Source organism: Mastacembelus armatus, chromosome 11, assembly GCF_900324485.2.
Source record: "Mastacembelus armatus chromosome 11, fMasArm1.2, whole genome shotgun sequence".
Taxonomy (NCBI): domain Eukaryota; kingdom Metazoa; phylum Chordata; class Actinopteri; order Synbranchiformes; family Mastacembelidae; genus Mastacembelus; species Mastacembelus armatus.
In genome coordinates, this window is record NC_046643.1 from 12,600,938 (window position 1) to 12,622,355 (window position 21,418).

Here is a 21,418-nt window from a genome sequence, read left to right on the forward strand (position 1 = left end):
ATGTGACCCTGTGATGGACTGGTGACCTGTCCAGGGTGTACCCCTGCCTTCCACCTGAAAGAGAGCTGGGATAGACTCCAGCAGATCCCTGTGACCCTGTTTAAGGAATAAGCGGGTATAGAAAATTGATGGATGGATCGATCTGCTAGTGGAGGAAGGTCCTCTTGTATGTATTAGACAAGCATTATGTTATTTGGCAAACCAATCCTGGTCTAATATGTGGCTTATACATTGGCATATTAAAATAGAGTTTTCATTGAAGTAGTCATGCCATGGATCTTATTAAGTATTAAACACTTTAATTCATTAAGACTTATAAGTCACTGTTATGTACTGTGTCATTGTTAATATTTATTATGAGTGCATGGCTGATTTAGGTTTAAGCACATTGGTTTGCATTATCTTTTTTATTTTTGTAGCACATGAAAAGAAACAGACACACACGACCAGATAACTGTTAATACAGAGTCAGTCCAGTAGATGTCAGTATAGTTGCAGGAAGCAGCTGCTAAATGACGACAGACTGGGTCGTAAATCCTTTTAGTGTTTCCTGGCGAGAACATTTGCTATTGTGATATTTACAATATGTCTATTTGTTGCTGCCTTTACAACAGTGTTACACTGTCTAACAAAAACTCTGAAAAATTAACTTTTTCACGTGATGGTCTCATTTCCTGCACTGCAATTCTTTAATTCCCTTTGAATAAAGATGTCAAGTTAAGTAAGAAAAATATGATTAAACTGAATTGACAGGGTTAAAATAATGTTATGATTTCAATTTAAGATGCTGTCAGCAACAATACATTTTATTTACTGAGAATAAAAAAAAAAGTACTGTACAATATGAAAACAGACATGTTTACAAAATTTTATTGCAATCATGATTGACTGTAAATCCAATATCATAACCTCATGTTTTATTGGTGTATAACTGATAAGTTCAGAATAATCAGTAGTAGCAGCTGCCATAAACCCACTTCTCTTTCACCCCTTGTGCATGTCACGCTAAACTGCACTGATAAGAAAGTGCTGAATGAGGTCATCTTTTAATAGACTGCGCAGGCAATCAAAAAATGTCCATAAAACACTTCGGGTGTACTTCGTGTATCATGTGTCAGCTTGTTTTGATCACAGCTGGAGTCTCTGCAGCAAGTAGCTATCACCGTATAGTCATGCACTGCTTACTGCTTGTATGCTTGAGTCACTTTTACTGTTTCAGCTAATATATAATATTTATTATCTTTACTTAAAACACAGAAAAGGTAGACTTTGGTTTTTACATTTTAGCAATATGATGTGAGTTGAGTGGCTCTGGCAGTGGCAGTCAGGAGATCCAGCATGTTTGGTCCAGCCTGGATTATTTAACAAATTCTATGGGATTGATAGTGATGAGATTTTGTATGAGATTCTCAGTCCAAATGATGTCTCCTAACGACTTTAGTATTTTTCCTGTAGCACCAAAATAATGGTCACAATTGTGGTTTTTAATGAAATGCTTAAAAAAAAACTAATGGATGTGATGCCATGAAATTTAGTATGGGCATCTGTCAACCCCTGAGGATGAATTGTAATTTATTTCTTTGTTTTCCATCTTGTGGCATCACATCTAAATTTTAATGTCCCTCGTAATTTGGTTTATGACCTACCTATACCTATTTTTGCTATTCCCATCAGTCACAGCTGTATTTCGTATATACACATACAAACATACTGCACTTACTAAAACTCAGCCTATTAGGATTGTCGTTGTAAGCATGAAGCCATACTAGCATTAGCATTTTGCCAAAAAAAAACACTGCCTCACCAAGACACATTTTTAAATTTAAACCTATAACACTTAAAATTTATTTTCATTTCACTGTTTAATTGTACACAGAGAATCTAAAACCTCTGTCATGTGTATTGTTCCACTCCATGGCAAGTGGACGTGTTAATGCCATTCACCACTTAAAATTCTCTGCATGAACAACACTGTAGTCTGGGACCAAGAGGCTGTTTACACCCATATAAAACTTGCATGCACATACAGAAAACACACACACACATAGACTCTAGTAATATTCAGTTACTAGCTAATGATGTTGTCAAGACATGGATTCTGTTTGTAAGTTTACAGGAAAAACTTTTCTCAAACATGATGAGCTGTGTTTCCTATGGCAGTGTGTGTCACTGGGCCAAGCAGATGTGAAAACCACATGGCAATGGGAGGGGGAATTTGGTGAGAACCTCTGATGTTTTCTTCCTGGCCTGAGTTGAAATGATAAGAACTTTAAAATTCCATTTGTTTTCTCCCCGAGTGGCTCAGGTAACGCCAATTCTTTTCCATTTGGGAATATCCTCAGACTTGTGTTGGGAGGTTTGAAGTGATGAACTAGATTTTGTATCCAGGAGAAATTATCATGCTAAATGTGCTTCACTTCTTCCTTAATGGGCCTTCCATGGATTATACATAAACAGGAATTAAGCTCAAACTCCACAGAAATAGATCAAAGGGCATTCAGGGTTAACATGACTGTCAGAGATGCAGTTTGACATGATTGCACTGCATGATGATTCCTCAAGTATAGTTATCTTGTGTTTTAAATGAAATATTACATAATTGATCTTTATGTGTTCAACCCATATCTAAAATCTGTTCTGTCTCATTGGCGTGCAGCCCTCTGGGCTATCGCTAATGGGTCTTATCCCATTCCTCATGCTAAGCACTGAAGAGGAAATTGTCTACGCCCACCTGGGGTGGGCCCCCCTCCGTCCAAAGCGAGTGACCTCATCATGTCCATGCTACCCATATATAAGCAGAGTTCGGGCAGGATCTTATCCGTCGGTCCTTGTTCTCCCGCCTTTGCCCCTTTTCTAGGGACACAAGCTAAAGGTCCCAGCCTCCACCTTCTCAACCATTATCCGGTTAAACAGTCTGACGGTCATGAGTTTTCCCTCTTTCCCAGCCTAGAGCCATTTGGGGCGAAATGCCTCCACCAGGCCAGGCAGTGGTTCCACCTCACCCTCCCCTTCACTCCCAAGGATGGGTTAGCAGCGAAGCCTGCCTCTTGGCCGCACCTAAATCAATGAGACACTGGGTGCTATCTTGACTCTTTGTGTCCCTATTACTGTGGGTCCGGCCTGCATCACCACTTGGTAGACCATTTACCAAGCGGCTGGCTGGAAATCCCAGTGGCCTAACAGATAAGGATGATTAACAGCAGAGAACCATGCGCTAAAAACAAAAAATGTGCAGTACGCAGAATCATGGTTTACAATACGTAACCCATCTTAAGTCCTAGACAAACATCTAAACAGGATGCAGTCACTGTGCGTCATTACTTCACAATAGTCCCTCCTTGTCTGAACTGGTACCGAACTTTCATTATTTGTCATTGTGTTTTGGTCAGCCATGACTATAGCAGATGTTTGTTTTCAGTTTTTGCTTTCATTATGAGACTATGAAGTAATTCAACCCCTGATGGCAGCACTAAAGGCCAGTATCAGCTAATTCTGGGTTTGACAGTAGTTTTAAAGGAAGTGTACAATCCAGCAAATTGATAGATATGGATCTGGTATATTGATTGTAGGACAGGAATATCTAAACTAAAACACAAAGAATTTATTAAAAGTAAATAGTGTTGCGCCCACATCATTCTGCTGTGTGCTGTGAGGTTTCCATCCATATAAAGCAATGAATAACATGACCTCTAACATCCGAAGTGACGGCTATATTCAAATCTTATTACAAGCGCATGTTAAATGTAGGTTTATGTTGTTTTTTTTTTTAACAGTGTACATATTGCTTCATGATGTATATTTCTGGATGTGACAGATTTTTTTTTTTTTAAGGTTCATGATGTGCTTTTCTGGACCTGAAATATATTTTGCTGGATGTGACATACTTTGTAAGACCATGACATATTTTTCTGGACCTTTCAGGTTTCTCCACCTGGACCACTCAAGTACTCAGGACTAAAGTCATAGCAGACATTTGCTCAACAGATTTTTTTTTTTTTTTTTAAAAACTTTTTTTTTTGGGTCCTTTCTCCTCTCCTCCTACTTTTTTGCTTTATAACTTTGCTGAGTAAAATCAATGACCGTTTCTAACATCAGTGTCATTTAGGTGACAGCCACATGATTTTATTGTGAGTTAAACATTAAATCTGCTGCTAGGAACAAAGGCCTTGTCTACTGAGTGTGCTAGGAGGGAAATGTGCAGTAGTTTAACATTGGATTGATTACCACTTAAAATCCCGCTTTTTATTGGATACAATGTTAGTGGACATGATCTGGGTTCAGGTTGATGTTTTTCCTTTTCTTTTGGTCTTGCAGGGGTAATATACAAAGTTTTTACAAGAAAAGGGAAAAACTTTGAGAAAGCTAAATTATCTTGATCATCTATTGACAAGTCAGGTCTATTATAAGACCTTTGACACAGGAGTTCTTACTGTTTAGTAGTAATGAAAAGTAGTAGTACACCTAAACATGTTTAAATTACACTAGTTGCATTGTGATTCTTGAAATTTGCATCAAATGTGTTTTAACATGTACACAAAAATGTCCCACAACTCTCAGGTGTTTGTTTAAAAAAAACTTTAATACTTCATTCTGTTAAAAGCACAATGTATAAAAAGAATTCATACTAAGGGTTATTTTGGAGAGCATAGTGGCTTTTGCTTCAGAAAACAGAAACAAATCACTACTTGTACAATATGAAAAATAACAGTACTTCCCCTGCAGTGACAGAGCTTAATCGAGTCAGCATTAAAGAAAAACTTTTCCTTTTCTTAGCAGAAAATAGTCTGTGAAAAGTTTAGAATAAACATGGTGTTGCTGCTACATAAAGACCAAACCCCCTACAGATACATGGAAAACTTTGTTGGTAAAGTGACAGTGGTAGTTGTTTTTTTTTTTAAATATAATCTTTGAAAATTAAATAAAACTTGAAAGCTTTTCAAAAAGCAAGCATGTATTGCACAGACAGATCTAGTACCTTTTCGAATATCAAAAAGGAACTCATGACTACACCCCAGAGAACAAATTTACAGCTGAGGTTTTCAGAGAAAGCAGCTGCTGCTGGAAAAATTCATATTTTTTTATTTTTTATAAATAACTGTGGTCCTGCACCTACTAAAAAGAAGCTTTTAGCACTTTTAAATTTCTACCTTTTTGTTGACAAAGATAGATGAGATGTAGCTGAGACTGGGCTACTTGTTTAACAGTAAGACTCATTTAGAGTTTAGAATGAGTGAGGGAGTGTCAACAGTTCTCATGGGCTTAAAGAACCTTCAGTACCCCTATATTAAGATTACAATGCCAAAAGCATAGTGGTCTTATTGCCTTTTGGGCCTAATTTGAATCAAGTGCTATTCCCAGAGCAGTGCTGCTTAGCCTCTAAACACCTGCTCATTGGTGCTGAAAACTTTGAACATAAGAAAGTGTTTTAAAAATGCATTTCATTGTTACACGATGTAATCCAGTTCTCAAACCAAACTAATAAGAAATATGTTTAAAATGTCAAATAGCTTAAAAAAAAAACAAAAATTATGTACAATGCTTATTGTGTGATTTGAGTTATATGGAGCATAAACAAACAAAGCAAACACAAATTCAAAAGCATAATTCAAAAAGTAATCTCTCTATTCTGTATCAGCTCAACTGATACAATAGTTAACAGAACAATAAGAGCCTAATCTATTATCACGCTGTGGCAGAGAATATAGATGTTTAAAACCAGATTTGGACAGACCAACACCAACAATACTAACCAACCAGACAAACTGACAGTCCAAGAAGACAAAGGGACAGGAAATAAAAAAAAAAAACAAACATACATACATATTAGTTGAGGGAGTGGTTTGAGAGTGTGTATGTCTTTGAACAGAGCCCAGAAAATGGACAAGAAATATTTCTTCTTTGTGAAGCATTAATATGGGTTCTACCTTCAAACCGTTCATCATGGAGTTTAGCAGGTTTAGTGGAGTTGTCTTTATGTGTGGTACACTTTGTGTTCGTACTCGGTGGTGGAGCAGCTGTGTGGAGAGGCCATGTCTCTGTGGATGGGTGCAGGGATGCTGCTGCGGTGGTGGTGGTTGTCAGTCAGCGTCAGGTTCAGCAGGCTGGTGCATGTGGGCAGGTAGATGTGCTGCACATGCTCCACCTCTGACCGACACACAGGACACAACTAAAGGGAAAGGAAAAAAAAAAAAAAAAAATCAAAGGATTAGATGCCAAGTATTTGACATGTTTGCACACTTGCTGTAGTTGGATGTGATACAAGGCTGGAAATTTTGTGCTTTGAGCCAAACTTGAAGTTGTTCATGCAATGTAATGTATTTGTACTGCAAACCATTTAGTGGCCACATCAGCTTTTGTTATGCTTATCCAGGGAATCTTAGGTGAAATTTTTCTGTAACCAGAATCTAATTAGTTATCACTCAGGAGAGCCAACAAACTATCAGAGTTCAGTGACAAAGTTCAAGTTTCCAAAATCTTCCAAAAAGAACTTTCTCTGCTCATTCACACATCTATTAGCTGGGTCACACTCCCTAGTGGAGTTAATGGATGCCTGCTATAATCCCCTTATAAGAAACTTACACACACACACACACACACACACACACACACACCATCCGCTTCCACAAAGACGGGCAGAATTTATTTCAGCTGATTAAGTGAGGGGGGACAATCAGGTCTGTAGAGGGTAAGCAAAGCTTTAGCTGTTGTTTAAAGGACCATAAAAAGGATGAGAAGTTTGCACTTAAAAATGATTAAAAGAGCTTTTGCTATAGCTATAAACTCAAAGTAGGCTTGGATACCTGGGGTCAATGACCAAACAGAACACAGAACTTTATTTTAAGAGTCTTGTTTTCAAATTCACTTTTACAAAGTTCTACTATATAGGGCAGTACTGATGTCAATATTTGTGGAATAGCAAATGCCAGCAGCACTGTCATTTTTTTTTAGTGCATATGACTTAAAAAAAAAAAAAAAAAAAAAATCCTACAGAAAGTCTACACACATTTTCATAGTATCAAGAGTAGGCTCACCTGAAGTTGATTTGCGCAGGTCTGGCAACACACCATATGGCCGCAGGGGCAGAATGCAGCGTCTATCTCCTCCTCACAGCACAGCATGCACAATAGAGCCTCTCTGAGCTTCTGCAGTCGCTCTTGTAGGGCCCGGCTCTGCTGGCAGCTGCCACAGTCCAATCCCTTGTTGTGTTGGTCGTCTCTGCTTGGGGAGCGTGAAGGAGAGGAGCGTTCTCCACTGCCACAGCGAGACATGAGGTCCACGACACCAGAGTTATATAGAGCACGGCGGGCGTGGTCATACACTTCCTTAGATGTTCGTCGGATGTCGAAAACGTACTTCTTGCCTAGGTCGATGTTTTCATTAAGGAAGAGTGATGCAAGGTGGCCCTTGAAGTCCCTGCTGTACTGCATCATCACTGCATTTGTAACAGTGTCACACCTGGAAGTGAAAAGAAGACATGATTACTGAACTCAGTATTGGAGCACTTGGTCTGACATTCAGTTTTGATCATATCACCTCGCTATTGTCTTTTGGATCTAACTGTTTTGAAGACTATGTCAGTTACTTAATATTCCCCTTTACTCTTAATTTAGGAAATACTTAATGCTCATCATGTTCTGATGCAACCATTGTTGAGAAACATTGAACACTCATTTCTGAGCCGAATTAAGACATGCCTACAAAAAATATATATATATAAAAAAAAAAAAAAAAAAAAAAAATCTGCAGAGCTCAAACCCATCCCTGAAACAAAAGGACAGGGCTGTCTTTTGTAGCTTTGTACAATTGTGACTGACAGAACAATTTCATTGCTCAGCCATTTGAATTGTCCCTGCTCACTGCAAGTTTTACAAACACAGTCAACAGGAAGGTAAAACTGACATTGCTAACTACTGAAAGATTGGCCTGTGCAATCTGTGTTTCTTTCAACACTCAAAAGGACATGCTTTATGCAGGCCTGTTTAGACCTTTATGTGGTGCGTATTTAGACCATAAAAAGGGTTGATATTGAACAGGGCACACTTAGTTAATGTGTACAAATGTGGGAGAATGCACTCTCAAACACTGTCTGCCAAGTAGAGCAGAAAAAGTCTTTATGGAAGGAATTTTATTTCAGGGTTTCACATAATCAACTCAACTGTATTATCATAATGTAATGCTACAGTCTGCAGTGGACTGCCCTTAATGTCTATAGTAATTCCAAGTCTGTATTGACTTTGTAGAGCAATGCAATATAATAACAGGACCTAGATTCATTTCTGTTAAATAATTGCTACACAGTAACGGTGTACAGCCTTAGAGTCTATGTGGGACTATGCACTGCATATCTTCAGCCCTTACCTGTAGAATGCATGTGTCTCTGTGATGGCGCGGTACAGACCACTGGCTGCCCGGTTACTGATCAGCTTGAACAAAAGCACAACACTGTCGTTTGTGTCCTTGGTAACTGTTAAGTACACACTCTTCCCAGACTGGGTGGCTATCTGGATGATGGGATAGCTTATTCTAAGAGAAGACAAACACAGAAGAGTTACGTGCTGAATATTGCTAAAGACAAACATGCAAATCGTAAAAGGTTACCAAAACCTGCACCGCTTTTAAGACCTATTAGTACATCCAAGGGGAGCATACCTGTTGACTAAGCTGAAGTCCTCTTTGCAAATGGCAATGCCCTCAGGACCAACCCCTATGGCCAACCGTTGACCATTTGCATCGCGAGCCCAATGCCATTCCACACCATAATGCTCCAGAGAGGAGACCAGCTGCATGGCCTGATACTCCACAGAGCCTTGGCTTAAACCTTCCAGAGCTTTGTGTCGTGATATAATACTGCAGGATAAATAGGATGGCGAGGAAATGGAAAGAAAAACAACCATTGAAATACCCACTGACATGTTCATGTTGCACACAGCATAAATGTAACACTGGAGTGGGTTTGAGGTGTTAAAGTACAATTGCTATTTTGTTTTTTTCTTGAGAACTGTAATTATGACATCAGTCCTTAGACAGCTCCTTTAAGCCTCTAAAGGCTGCCTCTTAGTGACTATGGCAGAAAATGCATAACAGTTTATGTAAAAAAATAAAGCTGTTGATAAATTCCATATCTACCTGCATAGATAATACCAAACCAGCACATAAATAGTCTAGTATAGCAGATGGAGTTTAATAATGTATCATTTACAAGGCTGATCATGTGAGGGGCAGTGCCTGTGGACTCACAACAAAGGGCTCCATGAAGTGGACTCTACCTCCCTCACAGATAGTGAGGAGGCAGGAGAGCCGACAGGTTTCAGTGATTGGCTAGAGTCTGTTAATTTGCAAAGGAACTATTAAAAACTGTTCAAAGTCCAGTTTTACTTCTCTAAGCAACCACTAACCCATATAATTTGTTATGCTTTCAGGGTGGGAAATGGGTCTGGGAAATGTTTTTATTATGGTTAGGTATGGAGCGAACAAAAATATCCTGGACCAGTTCTTTGGGGAATAGGAAAAACTATGAAAAGTGCAACCTCTGTATTCACAATGAATGATTTCTTGGTAGTTGAGCTAATTTAGTTGTCATGCTCTTTTACAATCAGCTGTTGTATTTTCTAGTGATGTACCTGTTAATTGTGGTAGTGCTGAGCACCTCTCCACAAAGCTCCGAGTACCAGTACTGGGCTGTGTTTTGGTTGTAGTCGCCGAACTCGGCCTGTGCCAGGAGCGCGCTCAGTTCCTCTGCTTGTTCCGAGCCCATACGCAGGTGACCGTTATGGAGGTCCTCCTTCACGTGCATGAAGAAAAGGTGTCTGGTGGACAGAAAGAACAACAGAACACTGGGTCAAAATGAATAATCGTGTGATCTGTTAAGGTGAGGGCTTTTAACTGAAGGAACCCAAGACAATTTCTCTCTTTACATAAACAGCGTTTTCACAGGCAGTGTTAAGTGTTAGAATCATACAGTTTCCATGTGTGATGGTTGAGAAGTCAGGATATCTGGGGGAAAAACACAGGCCAGAACAGGTGGTCATTATTTAGCTAGAATTTCACCACAGGCAGCAGGCGTTAGTGTGTGTGTGTGTGTGTGTGTGTGTGTGTGCAATTGAAACAATGAATTCACCAGAAGCTCAAAATGTGAAAGTTAATGGAGACAATATGCTACAATGATTGTTTCCTCCAAGATAGGTACTAGAATTTTTAACCTAGTGACTCAGGGGGCATGAGTAACACACAGCTGCTTCTGGCCAATATTTGGTCACTCTTGTGTGTGGTAAAACAATTGTAAGTGTTGGATGCCAAATGTGGTTCAGTAATAACACATGCAATATGCTCATTAAAGACAAGCCAGTAACTTTATTTGGCCTGACACAGGCGCAGTGAGTGGTTTATGGAGTGACATTCGGGAAAACAGTTCAAAGATTAATGCTGGTCAGACAGCACCATTGTTATTGTATGGGCTGAATGATTAACAAAAAGAACACTACGTTCTGGTGTGGCCAAAGATAACAGCTAAATTCCCCCAAAAAATAAGCTATGGCAGGTTCATTCCATTGTTTTGACCAGAAGATGTGAGGAATTCTTTCCTGGTAGCAGCAGGAGACAAGACATCAGAAGGAGTAACACCCTGACTGAATCGCACCTTCCATCTTAAAGAGTGTTGAACTATTGTAACCTGTACAGATTCTTCCTAGAGATGGCCTATGGCACAGTAATCTAAGCAGTAATCTAAGATTATACAGGCTTCTGTGACTACAGACCAGTTAGACAGCTTTCTACTGGCCAGTGCTGACAACTAGCTGTGATTCTATTTGTGTGCCTCGTGACATCCTGACTCTGACAGTCAGTTGTTTCCCTAAATAGCCCTTCACATTAAATAAAACTTGAACCTCATTTTCTGCCCAATTACTCATATAGTTAAAGCAACAGCATCTGTATTTATGGACCCCATAGACGTGACAATATTAATAGTGAAACATTGACTTCAGCATCCTGTGCTTTCAAGATTTGTAGTAGGAGGACAATTTAATGTGTTAACCCAAAAAAAAAAACACATAAGAGGCTGACTATTTCGGCCCATCACATCCTGACTTAAAAAAAAATCCCCTTTGGGCTACAGTTTCCTTTAAAGCATGATGCAAAGAGAAACAATTTCCATTTGTTTAAAATCAGGTTACAATGTGACTTGAGGGTATTTGAAAGGATTTAAAAGGGCACTTCAAGTGGAGGGGGACAGTAGCAACCCCCATATATTACATTTATTGAAACCTACTGTGTTTTGTTTTTGTAAGAAATGCATCTTGCAGAGATCTTTGTTGGAAACTACAAAGGACACTGGAACCAGCTGGAGGTGATGTTTCCTGGGTCACCTTATGGGACCAGACTTTCTGGAAGTAGTGCATACCTGGTGATAAAATACGCACACATTTATTGTAAATGCCTCAGCATGGCACGACACGCACATGCTCAGAGTGGTTCCAAAGAGTATCAACAGCAGCAAAATCAACTGTGAGGCAAACAGAATCCGTCTACACCACCCCTGATAAAGCCAGACCATAACAACGAAGCTCCATAGCTGACTAGCCTAAGGCATAACAAACAGTGCTTTGATACGGTGTTAAACATCCCATTCCCTCCAACGCACACACGCATAAACACTGAGCTCTATTGTGTCAGGCCCAGCAGGCATCATGTGACGGAGCGCTGCTAGTTCGCTACCTGCCTAACGCAAACAATAGGGCTGACTTGACTGGGTGTTTATTGCGTGGTGTCGACTAAGGGGTTACTATAGGGCAAGGCATAGAGGTTACCGTAGTTCACGCAGGGATTGGCAAGGGATTAATATTGGTCGCTGTGCCGATGAGCAAGGCATTTAATATGTTAAGTCTCCTTATGTACAAGTCCTGGCCTGTTGTTAGTTAGGTGTTGACAGTTTAACTTGTCTTCTGGAAAGAACCACTAAATTATATACTGTACAGTAAAACAGGTTAACAAGTGCAACACAGTTCATCAATATCTGTCCCTGCCTCATTGCCCCGAGGTTCAGTGAGAGTAATCAGATATGTACTCTGTCAAACATCACAAAAATATGAGTAACACACAGCTGCTTCTCAAGTACAAGGTTGACTAGTTATTCTCCCTGTGAAGCCATACTGCTACTGAATGTGTCCTAGGCACCAGCTAGCAGCCGTGAGAACTCAGTACATAGTCTGTAGTTCTTACAGGCAGATTTTGCATCCTGGCTATTCCACAAATTCTTTTTTCCAGTTGCATGATTAACTAGGAAAGAACCTGTATTTCTATGCTATGGTTGCTTGGCTTCTGTATTAAGTGGATAAGATTCTTAGACAGATGTCTCAGAATTACTTAGCTGAGGTGGTGTAGCACTGCATCAGCACCTGTCAAGGTCCATCTTACCCTTAGAGCACAATCAGCTGTCTCCCCATTATGAGCTGAGCCCCATTATTTGAGAAAGTGAAAGGACAAGAAGCAGATTATGCGACTCTCATTAGGATGGCTCGGCTAGGACAAAAATCACAGGGCTAAAAATCTGTCTCTTGCTGGAATGCATGGATTGTTTGATTCACCATTTCATGAACCAACACACACACACCACTATTCAGACAGATTTGGGCATGAATCATAAACAAGTCATCTGTCGAGTGTACTTTAAACTCGGTAGCCATCATGACTTATTCTTTAGACTGGTCCTCACAAACACACCATGCACTGACTGAATGCCAGGAAGTCTATGCTGAGACCATAGTCTCCTGGCCTACTTTCACTGCATTATATTGTATACAACCATCACTGCTTTGCCCTTCATAGAGATTAGGTAATTATAATCAAAGCGTTAATAGCCTTATTCACTTTTATAAAACTGAAAATGGTAACTGAGTACAGGTGAAATAAATTTTTATTCAAAACAGTGGCTGCAGACAACGGAGAGGTCTCTGGGCTGATGCATGAATCAAATGTCTTATACTAATGTACTCTGCTACCTTTTCGACTTTAACTGGACACTAGTCAACTAAACTCTGTCTATTCATGTATGAAAACATTATTTTAATGTTTTCAGTCCTAATCGAGTGTATTTAACCAGCAGGCAGAATTTCCACAGAAGAACAAAACGTCCCCACAATATGAAACCTAACACTTCTGCCTAGAGCCTGCACCTCATTCAGCCAATCACCAGCAGAGTTTCAGACCTCATCGGTTGGGCGCTCAACAATGTGGTTTGTAAGCAAGTCAAACAGCACACTACCAGGAGCTGTGTGCTGTGAGGTTACTAGGTGTCAATGAACTATATTAAACTCAGCTAGCTCTCCCAAGGTGGGAGGTGAACTGAAAGTCAGAGACTAACACGCTTATTGTATGGAGTACTAATTGGGTAATTTGGCAGAAAGCTGGAAAACAAAAATTCTATGGACAGAAAGCTATGTGGCAAGAGAACAAAGAAGCTGCTCATATTGTGCATGCTTTGGGTTACAGGCTGTTGCTGTGCACTAGATGGTAAAACAGTGATTAGAGCCCAGCTTCAATTCTAAGTTCAAGCATTCAATGACAACAGTTCTGTCATTCTTCTGTTATGACTTCAAACCAGGTCTAGGTTTACGAGTGCACAACAAACAGGAGAAAAGACACTCATGGAGAAGTGACTAACTACTGACATTAGAACAAGACATGATAACAACTTGGGTTGTGTTGATAAAAATTTAAAAAGGGCTGTAGGTATCTAGTGTGATCTTTGATTTGATCAGCCAGAGAGCTGAAAACGTGTGTGTGTGTGTGTGTGTGCGCGCGCTGAATAAATGTCTCAGATTGTTTTTGCAGAACATTCAGATGAAGAAGCAGTTTAGGAATTTCAATAGAGTAAATGACCTTGTCAATCATTTTAATGGGTGAACTAATACACACAAAAACTAATTTACTGTTATGATAAAGAAAAGTCATGTAGAATATAAACTGCAGCTGTTATGTTCTTACATTTAAATATATTGCTTAGTTTTATCTTTTAAATACTGTTTCATTACAGAATTGATTATTAATCTTACATATTTGACTTGAGAATATGTCCTTTAGTTATTCTTGAATACCTGTATAACACTTACGCAAGGAACACTTTGCAAAGGAAAAAAAAAAAAACAGACCTAGTTATTAAGACACAATAGTTAAAGTAGATCTTTTTTTAGTTAAAACGCTTTGGGGATTTGGTTTGTATTTACGTTAAAGGCTTAGCACCAAAGGGGGTTAAGAAGTTCACAATCAGGACCTTTTGATAAAGCCTGTGCTTAATAGCCATGCCCTTTGAGGATATCCAATGTTTGCCTGATCAGAATGCTAAATACGAGGAGTAATGAAGGGGAAACATTCACATATTTAAACCAGAAACACCCCCCCTAGCAAAGTGGTGTCTAATGATCCAGATAACGCAGACTGTTGTCGAGGCCCTTGAGTCAGTATCCCTTAACCAATAAAAAGTGTCTCTCCTGTACTCAACGAGTAACAACACATCAGTGGAAATACAGATGAAATGCAAATCAGATGAGCTACAAACAACCAAGTTTTGAAGAACTGTTTTTGTTCCATTAGAATGAAGAAAGGTCTGTTGGAAGTATCTTTCACTACAAAAGTGTATCTAACCACTTTGTTCAGTTCTACCCAAAATAGAAGCTTGGTGACAAGAAGAAGCCACCCTAAGAGCTAATTCTTGCAAAAGCAAGCTTGGAAATACCAGATTTATATAGCAAGCCCTGGAGAGAAGAGTGGATGACATTAGAGAAAATATGTTTCTGAATCTGCAGATGCTGGTGCCACAGAGTCAAGCTGAACTTAAATATTGCAGCTCAAGTAGATATGGACTGCACTTTGTGCATTAGGAAAAATAAATAAATTACCTACCAAAATGTACAGTTACAGTATTACTGACTGTAAGAAAAGAAACTGAGGTATGAATAGACAGTTAACACTTTTTTTCTCTGAATACTGTGAAAATGTAGATATGACTCCAGATGTTATGTTAAATATTTATGCTAAATATTTTATAGGCCTTACAAAAGAGGAAAAGGAATTAACACGAAATACCCAAATAGTCGTGTGCAGCTGTGTGTGAGCATGAATGCTCAAGTGACCTGTTTGGCTTTACATGGCAGCAGCTTATATAAGCAGCTCTGTGTGTGCTCGGTCCAGTGCAGGTTATGTAACAGGTATAAATATATAAAAACGCCATAAAGATGAAGGTACACACCTCACTTTAGGCGAGGCCCGACTGATCCATACATTGCATTTAATCCGGTATTTTTCCAACTCGGATACACTCGCTGCTTACCTGATCATGCTGCGTGGCTATACAGTATGTGTGCTAAGGTTGGGTTGCCAAATGTTCTTTAGACAAAAACAACACACTGAAAATGGCCTGCAGACATAACAGTTATACAAATGTGCAGTAGAGGAAGGTTTCTGTTTGTCATGATAAGGTGTGCTGTGATTGTGTAGTTCAACTAGGTCAAAGGTGACTATACAAATCATCAAAATAAGGATCTTACCAGATCCTCAAAGGCCTAATTTACTGAACTCAGTCATATTACCTACAAATCAAGTTAGAAACTTTAAATACAAGTTTAATTTTTTTTTTTTTTTTTTTAAACCAACATCTTCAGTCATGAAAAGAATATCTGACGACAAATACATGTGAGTTATTCAGAGAAATGCATTGCATATTTTCCTAACCCTGAAAATGAAATATAATTCAGAGTTGTGTGTTAGTCCACAGAAGCAGAACTGCTGTGCACAGTCATCTCTAAAATTGACGCCCAATCAAACACTGGCACCACTAATTATATCACATCTTAGCAGAAAGATGACATGAAGGCTAATCCAAAATTAAACACATAACTTGACAGCGTGGTGGCATGTGTGCCATGTGCAAGTATTTATTAGCAGCAACCCCACGTACCCTTGCCTGTCATCTCACATCTCTGTCTCACCTTTTTTCACAACCCCATGATCCCCACCCTCCACAAGCCTATACAAACCATCTGTTGATAACCCCAGCTAATCTGGTGGAGGTCAGAGCAGAGCCAACCAAGTATCCTCCACACTGATGTTCTCTCCCCCTACTGCCTTTTACTTTCTACTTCTAAGGTTGCCAAATATGGGCCAGAGTGGGTAGGGGGTGGGGGAGGAGGATGGGGGAGGCTGAGTCAGCGGGATAGAGGGGGAATGTGATAAGGGATGGTTTATATCTGCCAGCAATAAAAAAAAAAAAAAAAAAAACATTGGAAGCCAAACAAACTTAATAGCTTTGTTTTTGACAGAGCAGAGTGAAGGGAGAGAAGAGGAAGTGAGAAACAGCTGAAGGTGCGGTACCGGGTGAACTGGGGAGCAGCTAAGAGCGTATTGGAATGCCAGACAAATCCTGGCCAAGGCTGATACATGTCAGTTTAATGAACACTTCTCGTGGCATGCTGTGTGCAAGTGTGTGTGTGTCTGTGTGTGGAAGAGACGGGGCAACAGTGCACTGTGGTGGAGCTCAATGTGCCAAACAGATTTTCTCTCAAGTGTGCTCTCAGTCCAAACTCTGCACTCTCAAACTCTCATGGCACTGCTTGGGGCTAACATAACATCCATGGTATCAAACTAGATGTGCAAAAGATTTTTTTAGGCAGGGTCTGAGGGCTGCAAATACACCATTTATAATTTGGAATGAAATAGGGGTCCAAGGAATCCTGAATCAGGATGTAGACTTGTCGGGGCTTGTTAACTGATCTTATTGTTTTCTTTCAAACCAACATGCTTAAGTGAAATGCTGTTTTACTAAGGCTACGTGTTTCTATGGACTAGACCTGTAAAATACTGTGACCGGGTGTAGCGCATTTTCCATCTTTCTTGGAAATATCTTGCTAATTATCAACTTAATATCAACTAAATTCAAGAAAATTATAAAAGTTTCCAGGAAATTAACTGGAAAATATAGGACTCAAAATAAAGCATAACCATTATTGACAAAAATCACTATGAAAACCAGCTGCAACAGTGACTCATACTGATGAGATATTTCTGTAAAAACACAAGCTGTAAGGAAAGACACCATACACTAGCCCTGTTTCCAAATGGCATTTGTGAAAAATGTTAAACTCAGTGCTGTGCTTTTGTTCAAACAAAATCTGGCCACAAAAAAAGCCCAACGAAAGTTATTTCAAGTTGAATGTGCGCAGTGACAGAGGCCCGGGATGTCAGACAGAGGGTCCCTGGGGCAGGCACAGAGCACCACAGTCCCAGAGCTGCTGGATCACATTTCCTGCCTGGTGCTCCAGTGAAATGACCTATAGTAACCCAGGAACAACTGGGGGAAGAGGTTACTACAGGGCATTCCACCATGTTGGACACAAAGTAATCAGATTATGCTCTGGAAACTCAAAGCGGTGGCTTTATTTATTTCCAGCATGTGCTGCTCATTGCATGCCACAAGCAGTCATTAACAAATAAAAGCGTATTGTAATGAAAAACACAGACCGGATCTTATTTAAAAGGTGAAAAACTGATTGCAGGTACTTGGTAGAATAAAGGCAGCGGTTAAATACAATTCTATCTGTTGAGATACCCATGAAGAATCGCGATAAGTTTCATGTTCCTGATTTGTACAGTGTGTGTAATAAGCACGTGAGTTGGAAAACATACCTCGTCTGTTCCTGCAGAATGAGATGGGGCTCCACGAAGAACTTGACTCTCAGCCTCAGTCGACAGGGCGTCACATTATCCATCTGCTGGCAGATGCGATTCCTAAGATTCAGCCACAAGTTCTCTCCTTTGCTGCCTGTGAACTGCAGCCCAAAGTAGTCCACTTCAATTATGCCCAACTTTCTGCAAACCTGAAAAGAGAAGAAAAAAAAAAAAAAAAAAAAAAACTGTCACACAATTGGACCTCAGACAAAGCCATTCAAAAACGGATCTTAAAACCCACTGTGTGGAAAAGAGCATCAGGGGACTTGTCAAATCATTTAGACAGAGGAAGCTTTTACAGTTCCCATAGAAGTTGGCTTCATTTTAACACAGCGTGATAATACATTGGGTAGAGAGGCCATATTTTGAGTTTTGAATTATGTCAGCAGGCAAAGATGTCTTTGAATAAGAGCCTATAGTGGCTTTTCCCACTCAGCAGAAGGTGGCAAGGATCCACAGAGTTTCAACATAGAAATCAGTAAAGTTTCACAAAGACTAGCTGCATGAGGCTAAGGAATCAAATGTGCTTTTACCACTTCATTCACTTGGATTTATGCTACCATAGTCCTGCTCCCACACAGATAAACCCCATCAATATTCTGAAGATCACAGTAGGCTGGGAGAAAACTTGGAGGCTCTCCTGGGGTAAAGGGGCTCAAGCCCACAATTACATAACCGCTGGTGAAGGTCTGCAGGGAGCCTGGAGGCTGAGATAAAACTCATTCACACCCAGCAGACTGGCAATCCGCCCTGCATACCAAATCCCTTTACATTTCATTAGCGGGGGGGGGGACACCCAACTTGAGGCTAGTGATGAAAGGAGAAGGTTCCTATGTTACCCTGCTCATGTCCACTTTGCGGGGGAAGATGTGAATATCTAAACAACTTGGTGCAGACTTTACTTTCAGTTCGACTGGAGGAGGAGGAGGAGGAGAGGGAGGGGGGGGGAGGGGGAAGGATGCTGGGTGCTTGTAAAGGCAGAAGAATGAACTCAAGTAACCTCCACAAACCCATCTGCCTCTGACTAAGCCAGGCAGGTAGAGGCGACCGTCGGCAGTTTTACAACCAATGCATCTAAACTTTCCTGCACGTAGCCTACACTCAGACACATCCGTGTCGACCATGAATCGAAATGTTATGAGATTTCATTGTTACAGAAACATAAACATCTGATCTTTTTTCCGCAGATCGAGCGAAGCACAGTTTGTTTCCTCGGACCCTGAGCAGCAGATGTTTACGGAGGAAGTTCCCAGTTAAAATGATGTCAAGAAGCGTGTACGACCTGGCAACTTTTTTTTTTTTTTAACTATTGTATTTACTAAAGCATTTGAGTCGCAGAGATAAACGTTCAGGGATCAGCCGAACAAGATGTTTAAGTTTAGAGAAAGATGTTAAGCTTTAAGTTCCGTAAAGCCAACCAGAAAGCTTCACCCTTGACTAACCATGACAGTGGGATTTGATATAATAACACATCAATTCATAATAATAAAGAATCAATAAAATCGTGTGTTTCCCCACAGCCTACCTTATTCAGACAGTCTTCGCCGTTTGCTTTCGCATCAACTTCCACTTCCATCACCACTGAATCCGGACGAGTAACGTGGCAGAGCATTTTGGCTGTTTATTCAGTAAGTCTTTGGTGTGCCACTCTTTAAAACGACTCCCGAGCCTTCTTGAAACAGCCCGACATCAAGCCCTCTTCACTTTCTTAGCCCTTTCACTCTGAGTAGCGAAGCTGAAGCCACCAGCTGTAGGTTATATCAATGAAATCGCCACGCACAGCCCCGCCCACCCACAACTGTCCAATGACGACCGGCGTGAGAAAAGTCCCTGCAAAAGATTAACCAATCAGAAGTGACGTTACATCCGCACGCTGCTCTGGGTCGAGCTGGACGTGTGAGGAGTCCAGAGCGCCCTCATCTGGCTCTTCTGCTGCAGGCACCTATTTTCACCTGCTCCTAATAGACATCCAGCAAACCTCAGCAGGCGCTGTGGGAAGTTAAATGGCGTATTTTATGGTTTCCCCCTCGGTTTGTGTGAAAATTGTAGAGGAATGCAGTCCACAAAAAGCCGTGATAACGCAGACACATTCCGCCTTGTTAGCAGCTGCTGCTACGTGTTTTTAATGTGGGCATTTCCAACTTTGTCCCACTTCTTCAACCCCCCTCAGTTATTGCTTTGTGTCCTTGAACTGAAGACACGTTTGCTAAAATGACAGTGTACACTTTTTAATTAAAGATGAGGGCCATGATAAAAGCGACTATCTTCAGTGCTGCTATAAAATGTAATAAAATCATAATGAGAGTGCTGTGATGACAGCTGTTTGGCATGAAGACGCATTGTCAGAATCTCTGATTTTCTGTAAAATGTTTTGGCCCCTACTGAAACACAGCTTTCTGTTTGTCTGTTTGCTGTATGCCCTCAGGATCATAGGTGAAGCTTTTTCTTTCCTTTCAGTGCTTATTCAGCCTCATCTCTTCCACAACACCTACTTTTTTGAGATTTATTATTTAACAACAAATTGCAGTCATTTCCACAATGGGAGACAAGCTAGGCAGTTTTCTGCAGTGTCTTCAGGCTCAAAGGAGGCCTGGTGCTCAGCCAAGCTCCTCGTTTGTTTGCCAGGGGACATTTTAGAGTGGACGCAGCGTGCCTCTACATATTTGTGGACTCTCCCATCACTGCATTCCTGACGTAGCGTTGGTGACTCAGATACAACAGGGCCCAGGAGCAGCTCCTCATTTACTGTATAAAAGCGTTTCTTAGAACAGGTGTAAGATGAGATTCAGTATTATATTCTGCACGAGTAAAGATGCATTAAATGTGCAAAAGCTCGTGTCTCTTTATTGGGATGTTTTTTTTTCAGCTGGTCTACACAAAATGAATGGTGAGCTATAAAAACTGATTGATCCAATTCATTTCAAATGAAGTAATTTACAGGCAATGTTGTTTTTGTCTGTAATAGTTTGCCAAAGGTTTTTTGTTTATTAAATTGTATTTCTGCAAATCAAGTTTGCAAGTTTAACTTACTTTCTGCACAGTGAGGGTTCTGCATTTATTTATTCATTCATTATATCAAAATCTCAGAAACATCAGTGATCTCGTTTTGACCAATCTAGGTTTAAATTTGTGTTAATGCAGCGAGCACCATCAACCTTACTGGCCTAGTTCCCTCAAACTAAACAAAGAGGCTGTGGGGTGTTTAGCACTGAACTGGTTCAAATGTTTGCTGTGAATAATGGAAGAGAATACATAGCATTTATTTTTTATATTTGAGGATTAGAGGCATGCAGTCCATATAATGAAACCAGACATATCAGGTTATCATGTATCAGTTGTTTGCATCTGATATTATTGATCATAATTATCAGTATGTTAAATGTAACCAAGATTGATTCTGTCATGTGTAAGTGACTTTCCCTGCTTCTCATTGATATGCAGCCCCCTTCAATTGACTCAACAGATTTTATCAGCTGTAAAACATGTGTGTGTCTTTCTGTGTGTGTGATAACGTCAGCCAGTCTGGACTTGGTGGTGGTTAGTGTCCCTTTGCCCTAAGCTGATGTAAGAATGTGTGTAATGAATGAACAGGGAGACATAGCCATAAATGGAAAAGTAAGGGAGATAGTGAGCGACCTAACATACACATGGGGCTAGAGGTGCTCACTAAGCAAACATCAGAGCCATATTATACATACCAGAC

General features: G+C 40.2%; 1 protein-coding gene across 1 annotated transcript; it reads right to left on the reverse strand.

The window, feature by feature from the left end:
• Nucleotides 1-4,558: 4,558 nt before the first annotated feature.
• Nucleotides 4,559-19,456, reverse strand: mylipa (myosin regulatory light chain interacting protein a). The gene is made up of 7 exons (XM_026299837.2): nt 19,241-19,456; nt 17,674-17,864; nt 9,621-9,806; nt 8,650-8,847; nt 8,359-8,523; nt 7,032-7,455; nt 4,559-6,166 (listed from the first exon to the last, which is right to left on the reverse strand). The coding sequence occupies exons 1-7, from the start codon at nt 19,325-19,327 to the stop codon at nt 5,972-5,974; spliced, it is 1,446 nt and encodes a 481-aa protein (XP_026155622.1). The 5' UTR covers nt 19,328-19,456; the 3' UTR covers nt 4,559-5,971.
• Between the last annotated feature and the right edge of the window lie 1,962 nt (nt 19,457-21,418).